This window comes from Lithobates pipiens, unplaced genomic scaffold (genome assembly GCF_037356315.1).
Source record: "Lithobates pipiens isolate NorthernLeopardFrog02 unplaced genomic scaffold, aLitPip1_a1.2 Scaffold_16, whole genome shotgun sequence".
Taxonomy (NCBI): Eukaryota; Metazoa; Chordata; class Amphibia; order Anura; family Ranidae; genus Lithobates; species Lithobates pipiens.
This window is the reverse complement of record NW_027507748.1, coordinates 193,865,467-193,877,419: the sequence shown is the minus strand read 5'-3', so window position 1 is coordinate 193,877,419 and position 11,953 is coordinate 193,865,467. Positions and strand designations below refer to the sequence as shown.

Here is an 11,953-nt window from a genome sequence, read left to right as displayed (position 1 = left end):
GGTGGAAACAAAGGTAAGTACAGGGTGGAAACAAGGATAAGTACAAAATTCATATTTTGTTATATACAGTATATCTGTCTGGAGTTCAGCTTTAACTCAGTATTGATCATAAACCAAGGCCCGGAGTGCTGATGTTTTGCCTTTGTATCAAACATAGAACTTCAGATCGTGCAGCACTATTTGTGTCTCAAGATCAATGAATATAAATTGGTCACTGAGGGCTTACTAATTACCTCCTATGTGTAGCAGAATCCAGCGCTACAAATCAGTGTGCAATGTACATAGTGTGTGGATTTGAATAGGCCCAAAACAAAATAAAATATGTGAATAGCTCCCAACTGTCCCTGATTTCAAGGAACTGTCCCTGATTTGGAGCAATGTCCCTCTGTCCCTTGTTCCTCCTCATTTTCCCTCATTTTGGTCTTATCTATATAGATGTTTTTATAATGCACTTTTTATCTATTAAAATGTGTTTTCAGTGCTAAACCTTTCATCTGATTTCTAAAATGCTGCATTTGTAAATTCCAATAGGCAATATAAAGGAATAGTAGTGGTAAGAAACGCTTTTTTTGTACAATTCTCCTTTAAGGGGGTGTGGAAGGGTGTGTGTCCTATGCCTGATTGCTTTTGCTGATAGGTGTTCCCATCTCAAAAAGTTGGGAGGTACCTATGTGTAAAGGTTTAAAAACTAGCAGTCTATAAGGGAAACAGATTCACAATAGGTCATTTACCGTAATATCTATTAACTTCATGAAATAAGTAATGACACAACCAGAAGCATCAAATTATAAACAGCAAAAAACAACTTTCTGAACGTTTAATGTCTTAACAATTAAGCAATCTCCAAGTGTGATTTTCATGGGAATAACTATACAGAAGAGTACAATTGAGTGTCACTTGGCTGCATGTTTGAAGACATTATTATTATTTGGGCATCACATAACTTGTCCATAGCAATCAGCATTTTGCAGGCATTTGCTGTGAATTAGAATGTAGGCCTTAGTAGCTGAGGCGAGTAATCAGTCAGTAGAGAAACCATCACGCCCTAAGGAGAACAAGACAAAACACTGTTATAGAGGAGAAAAAAATGGCAAGTAATCTATAGGATGATTAAGGTCATTGATTGAGATGCCTGTCTAGACTGAGGGCTGCTTCACAACACAACTTCTGTTAACGTGTGTTTCTGCATGTACGTTTTTGATGCATTTTAGTGTGTTTCTGATACAGTGTGTTTTACCCCCCCCCCCCCCCCCCCCCCTTTTTTTTCTTCATCTCAATTGAGGACATGTGCGTTCAGGTGCATTTTTTATGTGTTTTATCATGTTCTAATGCGTTCCATACAGGAAAAAAAAAATTCTACTTTGGATTGCAATGCACTGCTGTGAAATAGGGCCATGGCAATCCATGTTAAACACTGTCCATCTTTTTTTGATGCAGAATAAAAACATACTGGACTGCAGCTGATGTGAACCAGCCCTCAAGGTTCCATCCATGGGTAGCTTGATCTTTTGTATAACTGGTCAAACTGGGCAGAATAACTGGGTCTTTAGCTGAGTCATGTAGGGAACAATGGAAGTAGTTCTACAGTGACCCCACACAAGGGCTACAGGGGCAGGTGCAGTTTTCCTAGGATTGTATATATATGTATGTGTGTATATATATATATATATATATATATATATATATATATATATATATATATCATTTTTTTTTGTTTTGTTCTAAGTCCAAGCAGATACTGATCCTCTGGAAGGATGGAGAAATAGTTGCTACCACAAAGTATTCAATATATGAGCAATTTCAGATTCAGATATATAAAATTTTACTTGGTAATAATTTTGTACAATCTGTGACACATGTCTGCAGGGCTGGTGCAAGGATTTTTGACACCCTAGGTGAAACCTCATTTTGCCGCTTCCCTGACTCCACCCCCTTTGCCCTGCCCATGTATACCCCACCTTTTTAATGAAGCGCCCATCAAATGCAGCCCTCCAGCACCCATCAATGCAGCCTACCAGCGCCCAGCAATGCAGCCTCACCAGTGCCCAGCAATGCAGCCTCACCAGCGCCCATCAAATTCAGCCTCAGTAGCGCCCATTAAATTCAGCCTCACCAGCGCCCATCAATGCAGCCTACCAGCGCCCATCATTGCAGCCTCACCAGCGCCCATCAATGAGCCCATCAAATACAGCCTCCCCAGCACCCATCAATGTAGCCTACCAGTGCCCATCAGTGAAAGTTTGCTTGCTTCCATTCATTCCAGAGTCGAGACACAGACACAGTCTGACACTATGTACGAACGGAGCGGTGGCTGCCTGCTGATGCTGAGACTTAGTTGCTTGCTGCAGAGAGAAGAGAGTAGGAACACCAGTGGCCGGGCTCCCTAGGCAGCAGTGCACCCTAAGCGGCTGCCTAGTTTGCCTAGTGGTAGCACTGGCCCTGCATGGCTGTGGCTACATGAAATGCAGAAGGGCTGGGTGATGTCACTGTTTAGAATTCAAGGAAATTCTGACTGTCATGGCTGTAGCTGGGCCTGCAGATCTTCCAAAGCCTCCAACACGATGTATTTGCATTTGTACATCATTCTACTCTTGGTCATCTCTCTGTCTTCCTGATTAATGTCCCTTGATAGAAGGGAAATCTTCCAATGGGGCCACTAGTTCTGGTGACCTGGGGAGTCCCCCAAGGGATTCCCTTAATTTTCTGAGATTTTCCCCTACTTCCTGTTTTGACTATGGGACAGGAAGTTGAAGGGAAATCTCCCCAATGGGGACAGAGGGCAAACAAATAAACCATTCTAACGCTTCCAATGTTAGTGCGGTGGTCTCCCTGAGCTGTAGTGCTCTTACAGGGGGACTGCTCCCCCCTGCTCGCCAGAAAACACAGCCATTGGCTGTGAGTACGGATGCCTGCTGAACCGACCATTTTCAGCCAATTTTCAACCAGCATGTACCCAGTCTAACCTTGAGGTAATAGTGAAGGTGTCAAAAATTGCACACCTCCAGGTTACTGTACTTAAACAATGGCCCTGCACATATATGCAAGCCAAAAGCAGTCATTTCCTGCCATGGTGTCTGCAATACCTGATAATAATCTTTTTTTGGTTTTGTAGAAGAGTTTTGAATGCATTAAAAACGTATTGCTTTAATATGCAAAATTAATGATGAGGCAACAGCATGATCTGGAACCGACTAGTCCCTTTGAGACCAACTAGCTAGTCCCAGATGTATCTGCTGGTTACAAATCATTTAGCTTGTGTAGTACAGTACCATTAAAAACCCCACAAACAGTGCTGGCATAGCACATTGCAAGAAACCTGTACACTTTCTAAAATAAGTAATGGCAGATCGGTGAATAACACATTTGGAATCTGAAAGGATTATTGAAAATCATCTCCAGCCAAATAATTTTTTTCAGTTTTGTAGTGTGGAGTGGAAAAGTGATACAGTAGATCCTCTGTCTGGTATTAACTGGTGTCGGCATTGGGTATATTTACAGTCACCTCTTGAGCAGTTGACAAGTTTAACCCAGATTAAGAAGCACATTTCTTACAGTGTGTAAGGGTTAGACGCTCTGTCTGGTTTTTATTGCACTGCGTCTTCCTGCTCTCACTCATTTCTTTTCCAGTGACAATGAAATATTAACTGTGGAGAAACGTTTCCCCATGGAGGGCACAGACATCAGAATTGCCTTGACAGAGACTCTGACTCTTACTCACTTTATTGAAAATTATAAAATGATTTTCACTATAGTTCAGCTTTAAAGTTGAATTATGGAAGTATGATATTTTTGCATACTTGCACTGGTTTAGCTTGGACCACTGAAGGTATACATATTCCATAGATTTAGGACCACTGTGGAAACAGAAAATTGCTGCTGCAGCCACCACTACTACAATGCTCCTCAATAGAGATGGATGAACTTCCGACAGGACGTTTTGCAAACGCGAATCACGAGCGCGGCCAAAAGTTCGCGAACCACAGAGTTCGCGGTGTGCCCCATTAACTTCAATGGCAGACGAACCTTAAAAACCTACAGGTCATATTTTCAGCCACAATATACTTACTAGCTGTAGTGTGCACACATAGTCCCACAACATGGGCACCTGCATAACAAAAGTATGAAGTGAATCTGGGATCGACAACAACAAGTATTCTTTTTTTATCTGTGAAATTTTGACAATTCAGGACTCAGGAGCACATGAAGGCAATGGGCGAGAGGAAAGGTCAGGGTAGGCTATGAAGTGAGTGCAGGAGATGATCACCAGCATCGTGATAGAGAGCACTGACACCAGCACCGTGATAAAGAGCACTGACACCAGCACCGAGATAGAGAGCACTGACACCATCACCGTGATAGAGAGCACTGACACCAGCACTGAGCTAGAGAGCACTGACACCCCACCAGCACCGAGATAGAGAGCACTGACACCACACCAGCACCGAGATAGAGAGCACTGACACCAGCACTGAGATAGAGAGCACTGACACCAGCACTGAGATAGAGAGCACTGACACCACACCAGCACCGTGATAGAGAGCACTGAGACCACACCAGCACCGAGATAGAGAGAGAGCACTGACACCAGCACCGAGATAGAGAGCACTGACAGCAGCACTGATACCAGCAACTCGCTGCGGGACCCAAAAATATGACACCGCTCAACCTCTTCAAACAGGAGGGTAGGGGCATTTAGTACGGTGTGCTTTTTTTGTACAAGGAAGTGAGCCAAAGGTAGGAAAAAGGTCAGTGTGCTCGATTAAATAAATTGTTTATAGAGTTATGCATATACATGGTCTACTGGTCACATGTGTTGAATTCCTCCAAGATCCATGCCTCATTCATTTTTATAAATGTGAGGTAGTCAACACTGTCGTGAGCTAGGCGAGTGTGCTTATCGGTCACGATCCCCCCTGCTGCACTGAACGCCCTTTTGGACAGGACACTGGACGAGGGGCAAGCCAACAGTTCCATTGCAAATTGGGAAAGCTCTGGCCAGAGGTCAAGCCTGCCCACCCAGTAGTCCAGGGGTTCATCACTCCTCAGAGCATCCACATCGGCCGTTAACCCGATGTAGTCGGACACCTGTTGGTATAGGCGGTCCCTGATGCTGGATCCGGATGAGACCTGTCGATGGGTCGGCTGAAAGAATGACCTCATATCAGAAGTCACCAACACATCTTCAAACCGCCCTCTTCTTGCAGGCTCTGTTGGATTGGTACCCGCAACTCTTTCTCTGGGAGTGGGAATTCCTCCTCTGCCAGCGCAGGCAAAAGCAGAATGCAGCATTTCTCTAAGCAAGGCCTGTAGGTGCTCCATTCTGACAGCCCTCTGTGACAGTGGTAACATTTCCGCCATTTTGTGTTTGTACCGGGGTCTAAGTACGTTGCCACCCAGTACTGGTCCTTGACCCTTATGCTTTTTATACGGGGGTCCCTGTTAAAACACTGGAGCATGAAGGCCCCCATTTGCACTAAACTGGTAGAGATGTGGTGGCCTGGCTCCTGCTCATCATCCAGGATAATGTCATCCTCCTTGTTCTCCTCTCCCCATCCACGCACAACAACAGGGATCCCAGAAAGGTTTAAAGCATGCTCTTCTTGCTCCTCCTCATCCGCCCGGCACCATCCTTCTCTGACTCCTCTTCAGACTCCTGTTGTTGACTTGTCTCAGATAGAGTATCCCCCCCTGGGAATTCATTCCTGCTCCTCCATGGCTTGATCAATGACACAACGCAATGCACGCTCCATAAAGAAGGCATAAGGTACCATGTCACTGATGGCGCCATGGCTGCGACTGACCAGTATGGTGATCTCATCAAATGGCCGCAGAAGTCTGCATGCGTCGCGCATGAGCAGCCACTGGCGCGGTGAAAAAAATCCAAGCTCCCCAGAACCTGTTCTGCCGCAGAGTTCATACAGGTAGACGTTAACTGCACGTTTCTGCTGGAGCAGCCTATCAAGCATATAGAAAGTTGAGTTCCATCGTGTCGGGCGATTGCAAATAAGATGTCTAACTGGCAGATTGTGTCGCCGCTGAATGTCAGCAAGGCGAGTCATGGCCGTGTAAGATCTTCTGAAATGGGCCGAGATTTTTCTTGCCTGCCGCAAGATGTCCTGGACCCCAGGGTATTTGACAACGAATCGCTGCACGACCAAGTTTAAGTCATGTGCCATGTATGGTACGTGCATAATTTTGCCCTGTTTCAATGCGCTAAACAGTTTGGCACCATTGTCACACACCACTTTACCAACTGTCAAATTGAGCGGTGTTAGCCACTGATCTGCCTGTGAACGCAAACCTGAAAGGAGTGCAGGGCCAGTGTGGCTCTTGGCTTCCAGGCCCAACAGACGCAGCACATCATGGCAACATCTCACTTGGCATGTCGAATAGGTTCTGGGGAGCTTGGGCGGCGCAGCGGAAGAGACACTAGCAGCGGAAAAGGAGGAGTCAGCCGAGGAAGAGAGGGAGGAGGATGGAGTAGGAGGAGGAGAAGAAGAGCCAGGCCTGCATGCAATCGGTGGCGGTAAAACCAAATCTACATGGGTGCCACGGGTTACATGCTTGACGGCCGTCAGAAGGTTCACCCAGTGGGCAGTAAAAGTAATATACCTTCCCTGCCCGTGTTTGCTAGACCACGCGCCTGTGGTCAGATGTATCTTGGCACCGACACTGTGTGCCAGAGATACATTCACTTGCCGCTGAACATGGCCATACAACTCTGGGATGCCCTTCTGTGAGAAATACTTCCTTCCTGGGACCTTCCATTGTTGTGTTCCAATGGCCCCAAATTTTCGAAAGGCCTCAGAGTCCACCAGTTTATATGGCTGTAGTTGGCGGGCTATCAGTTCTGACAAGCCAGCCGTCAACCGTTGGGCAAGAGGGTTATCCGGAGTCATCATATTTTTATGCTCAAACATTTGGCCCACGGAAGCCTGCCTTTTTCCAGAAAAACGTGAGGATGGCACGATGGAAGGTGGAGTGGAGGACAATTGTGAGGAGAGAGGAGAAGGAGAAGTAGAAGATGAAGCTGGACGGTGAGAGCCTGGAGTGTGGCTTTGTGTGTTCCGTTGCTCCCACTGGGCTCGGTGATGGCAGCTCATGTGCCTTCTTAAGGCGGTCGTCCCTAGGTTAGTGTTGGGCTTACCGCGACTTATGCGTTGACTGCAAAGATTGCAGATGGCAACATTATTGTCAGCAGCGAACACGTTAAAAAAAGTCCACACTGTGGAGCCATGTGCCGGTGTCCTGGGAGCGCCAGGTGTGACCGTACATGGTTGATGCCTCGCTCCTGATACATTAGCAGTCTGCTTTGTCCCTCCTGTGCAATGTAAGTTCTTCCTGCTTCTCCTCCCTATCTGCTGGTCCATATCTCCCTCTGAACTCCCCTCCTCTTCCTCTCTTGTGGGCACCCACGTGACATCACTAGGCATGTCTTCATCGACGTCACCTTCCCCACCGCTATAATTAGAGATCTCAGAGTAGGCAGCAACACCGGGGACCAACCTCCTCCTTGGGCTGATCTGGGTACTGTCGTCAGACTGCTGAGTGGTGGTTGCTGCTACCTCCTCTTCCTGATCCAATGCCAAGAGTGGCTGCGCATCGGAAATGTTTTGATATGGATCGGAAAATAATTCCTGAGACTCAAGCGGAAGGTATATGGTGGTGGTGGTGGTGGTGGTAGTGTCTTTGGGGGTGTACACAGCAGAGAGTGAAGAAGAGGGTGCAGATCGAGAGGATGAGGAGGGTGCAGAAGAGTAAGGCTGAGTGAGCCACTCAACCAAGTCTTTTTTTTTTTTTTTTTTTTTTTTTTTATTTCCACGTCAGAAGACCTGTGCTTGAGACACAATCATATTGCCTCTCATTTTTATCTCAGCATCATATCTCATCATCGTGGGTTATAATTCTTATTTTCAATGTTTTTTTTTTTTTTTTTGCTATTGCTATTACAATATCCGACAAAAAAGTTACCCGCCTTCCTGAGGCCTATCTAGACAACAACAATCTACCTAAATTTTATCCCTTACCCGCCCTACCCCTGCCCATCCCAAACCCCCCCCCCACATCCCTCCCTTGCGCCGTTTGCACATAAACAACAATATGCTACCCTTATGTCTCCTATTCATTCTAGTCTATTGGGTATCCCATCTCGGTTATCCATGGAGACCATATTCCCTTCCATACTCTATAATTTCCTCTCCTTACGAACAAAGTCTTCTCTTTCCAAACTAATTCATTAATACTTTGGGTCCATTCTCCTACTGTAGGGGCACTATCAGCTTGCCATCTTTGCGCGATCAATCTGCGTGCCTGAAACAGGCATCTTACCACTGCCACCGTGACATATTTCCCTTCTCTTGGCTCTTGCCTATATCCCAGTACGCACAAGATCGGGTCCATTCCCAATTCTAACTTAAAGATCCTATTGATACTCGCCATCACTTCTCTCCAATACCGAAAGAGCTTCGGGCAGCGCCACAGCATGTGTAAGAGATCTCCCTGTCCCCGACATCTAGGACATCTGTCATCTGTTCTTCTACCCATCTGACGTAATCTTTTAGGGGTATAATAAGCTCTGTGCACCAGCATCAATTGTGAGATCTTTTGAGAAGGAGAGAGCGAGGTCACTGGCCCTAATTCCATTATTCTCCTCCACTGCGTGTCTAAGATTTCTCCTAAGTCCTCTTCCCATTTCCTCTTCAAATTCGGGTGGTCTATTTCATCATTAGAATTCATACCTAAATGATTGTAAATACCTGAGATGGACCCCTTTACACTATCTGAGGTGAGCAACTTCTGAAGTGGAGGTATTTTGTCCCACGGTGGCATTTTTCCCCCAAACTGTGCTGCTAAAGCATGTCTTATCTGCACGTAGCTAAAGATTGAGTGTTGTGGTATATCGTAGACTTTTTTTAAGTCCGAGAATGTCCTTAAGACCCTTCCATCATAAAGGTGGATCAGTCTGGTTATACCCTTCCTTTCCCAAGATTTAATCTTACCGATACTAAATATTTCAGGTAAGTTTTTGTTGCCCCATAGGGGTGTGGTTTCTAACAGCCCTGAGAAACCCATTTTTAATTTCACCGCTTTCCAAACCTTACCTATCATTTTAGTTATCGAATTACTATACTGAAAAGAGTCAGCCTCCAGGACCTCAGCTATAAACTCATGCGGGGCTCCTATCATTCTAATCCCTTCTTTTAGCTTTCTTCCTTGCTCCGAGTCGTGACCTGCCAGGTGCTGCATCTGCGCCGCCAGGTAATAGTTCCTAGGATGGGGAACAGCCAGGCCTCCTCTATCTATTGGCATCTGCAACGTCTGGAGTCGTATCCAGGCCGTACCCTTTTTCCAAATAAGTTCCCGAAAAAGGGTGTCTACTTTCTTAAACCATTTTTTGCATATCCATACGGGCGCATTATGCAAAACATACAGCAGCTGTGGCAGCCAGATCATCTTGATCAGGCTGCAGCGGCCCATAACTGAAAGCGGAAGTTTGCTCCAGACGTCGCATTTGCACTTAAATTTATGCAGAAGAGGGATTAAATTTTTATTAATATATTGATCGGGGTTCAATGTCAAGTATATGCCGAGGTACTTCAGCACATCCACCTCTCTTACTCTTATCCCCGGGTACGGAACTGCAGCATCCTGGGGGTCAACTCGAAGCAGTTCAGATTTCTCCCAATTAATAGCCAGCCCTGAGAAGTTTCCAAAACCTTCTACTAAAGTTACTGCCTGCGTCAGAGATGGTCCGGTATCTCCCAAAAACAATAACACATCATCTGCGTATAAGGCAATCTTTTCCTGTCTCTCTCCGCTTCTTTGAAATCCCTCAATCCCAGAGTTGGCCCTAATAGCTATGGCTAATGGCTCTATGGCCAATGCAAAGAGCAGAGGGGACAGGGGACAACCTTGCCTTGTCCCTCTGCTCATTTCAATTTTTTCTGAGTACCTACCAATGGCCCTTACCCTGGCGCTAGGGGCATTATACATCTTTTTAATCCAGCCTATAAAGGTGGGGCCCATTCCTACTTTCTCCAACACCCGCCATAGGAAGTTCCATTCTAAACTGTCGAAAGCCTTTGAAACATCCAGGGACATTATGGCCCTCGCCCCTGCATTCTCTACTGGGATCTGCATATTTAGGAAGGTTCTTCTGATGTTCATACTTGTAGATCTTCCCATAATAAACCCAGTTTGATCTGGGTGCACTAGCTTTGACATGAACTGATTCAGCCTATTTGAAAGTACTTTAGCTAAGATTTTTTCATCCGCATTCAGTAATGATATTGGCCTATATGAGGCCACTTCCAACGGGTCCTTATCCGTTTTGGGGATGACTATGATCGTTGCCTCTGTCATTGAAGCCGGAAGGTGTCTCCCTTCCGCTGAGTCTGTTCAAGTTTTATGCAACTCGGGAAGTAGCAGTTCTCCATAATATTTGTAAATTTCTACCGGGAGCCCATCCGGGCCGGGAGCCTTATTGTTTGGCATCCCAGCCAATGCCTGTTGTAGCTCATTAATGGTTATCGGGGCATCTAAGATTTCCCGTTCCTCCTGAGTGAGGGTCACCATTTCTAAATTTTCCAGGAAACTATCCATTTCCCCCTCCTCCCCTGAGCCTCGTGACTGATACAACTCAACCAAGTCTGGTGCGTCCTTTGACATAATCACACGCACCTTCTGCAATTTGCCACTTTGGCTCAAGCCTGTTGCTCCTGCCCTACCCCTTCCACCTCTGCGGAAGGGCCTGCCTCTTCCTCTGCCTGTCATTTTTTAAATGACCCTGTGACAAAAGTCTCTAGAGAAGTGCAGTATGCATGTGGAAGAAGGTATATATCACCCCGCTTCAATCTGTCGTTTTTGGGGGTCACTGGTCTATCACACCAGTTATAATACTTTTTTTTTATTGCGTTTGTCACTCTTTGTAGTATCGCTGCAGAACTGCTCAGCAGTCACAATGCTGCACAGTGGAAATGCACTATACTATGCTTTCTATATGTGCAAGTATTTTATACGTGTATTACACACCTATATACTACACACCAAATAGTACACCTATACCAGTCCTTAAAAGGACCTTTGTGGACCTAGTAGCTAGTGATTTGCAGACTGTCCTTCAGTCGCTACCCTGATAAAAGACAGCTGCAGAAATTAGCAGTAATCTGCAGCACAGCAGTGCATCACAACCCTATATATTGTACACCCATACCAGTCCTTAAAAGGACCTTTGTAGACCTAGTAGCTAGTGATTTGCAGACTGTCCCTCAGTCCCTACACTGATAAAAGACAGCTGCAGAAATTAGCAGTAATCTGCAGCACAGCAGTGCACCACAACCCTATATATTGTACACCTATACCAGTCCTTAAAAGGAACTTTGTGGACCTAGTAGCTAGTGATTTGCAGACTGTCCCTCAGTCCCTACACTGATAAAAGACTGCTGCAGAAATGAGCAGTAATCTGCAGCACAGCAGTGCACCACAACCCTATATATTGTACACCTATACCAGTCCTTAAAAGGACCATTGTGGACCTAGTAGCTAGTGATTTGCAGACTGTCCCTCAGTCCCTACACTGATAAAAGACAGCTGCAGAAACTAGCAGTAATCTGCAGTACAGCAGTGCACCACAACCCTATATATTGTACACCTATACCAGTCCTTAAAAGGACCTTTGTGGACCTAGTAGCTAGTGATTTGCAGACTGTCCCTCAGTCCCTACACTGATAAAAGACAGCTGCAGAATTGGGGCAGCAGTCAGCAGCAGTGCACCAGCACCCTATATACTGTACACCTATACCAGTCCTTAAAAGGACCTTTGTGGACCTAGTAGTAATAGCTAGCTAGTGATTAAACTGACTGTCCCTGCTCCACACAGCGTTCTGTCCCTACACTGACAAAAGACAGCTGCAATCACCAGCACAGCAGTGCACTGAACCCTATATACTGTACT

General features: G+C 45.7%; 1 protein-coding gene across 1 annotated transcript in view; it reads right to left on the bottom strand.

The window, feature by feature from the left end:
• Positions 1-802: 802 nt before the first annotated feature.
• Positions 803-11,953, bottom strand: part of OTC (ornithine transcarbamylase) — a 139,605-nt gene continuing 128,454 nt past the window's right edge. Inside the window, exon 10 of the mRNA XM_077480865.1 lies at positions 803-1,045. Within this exon, the coding sequence (XP_077336991.1) occupies positions 986-1,045 (60 nt within the window). The 3' untranslated portion in view covers positions 803-985. The remainder of the gene's footprint in view (positions 1,046-11,953) is intronic.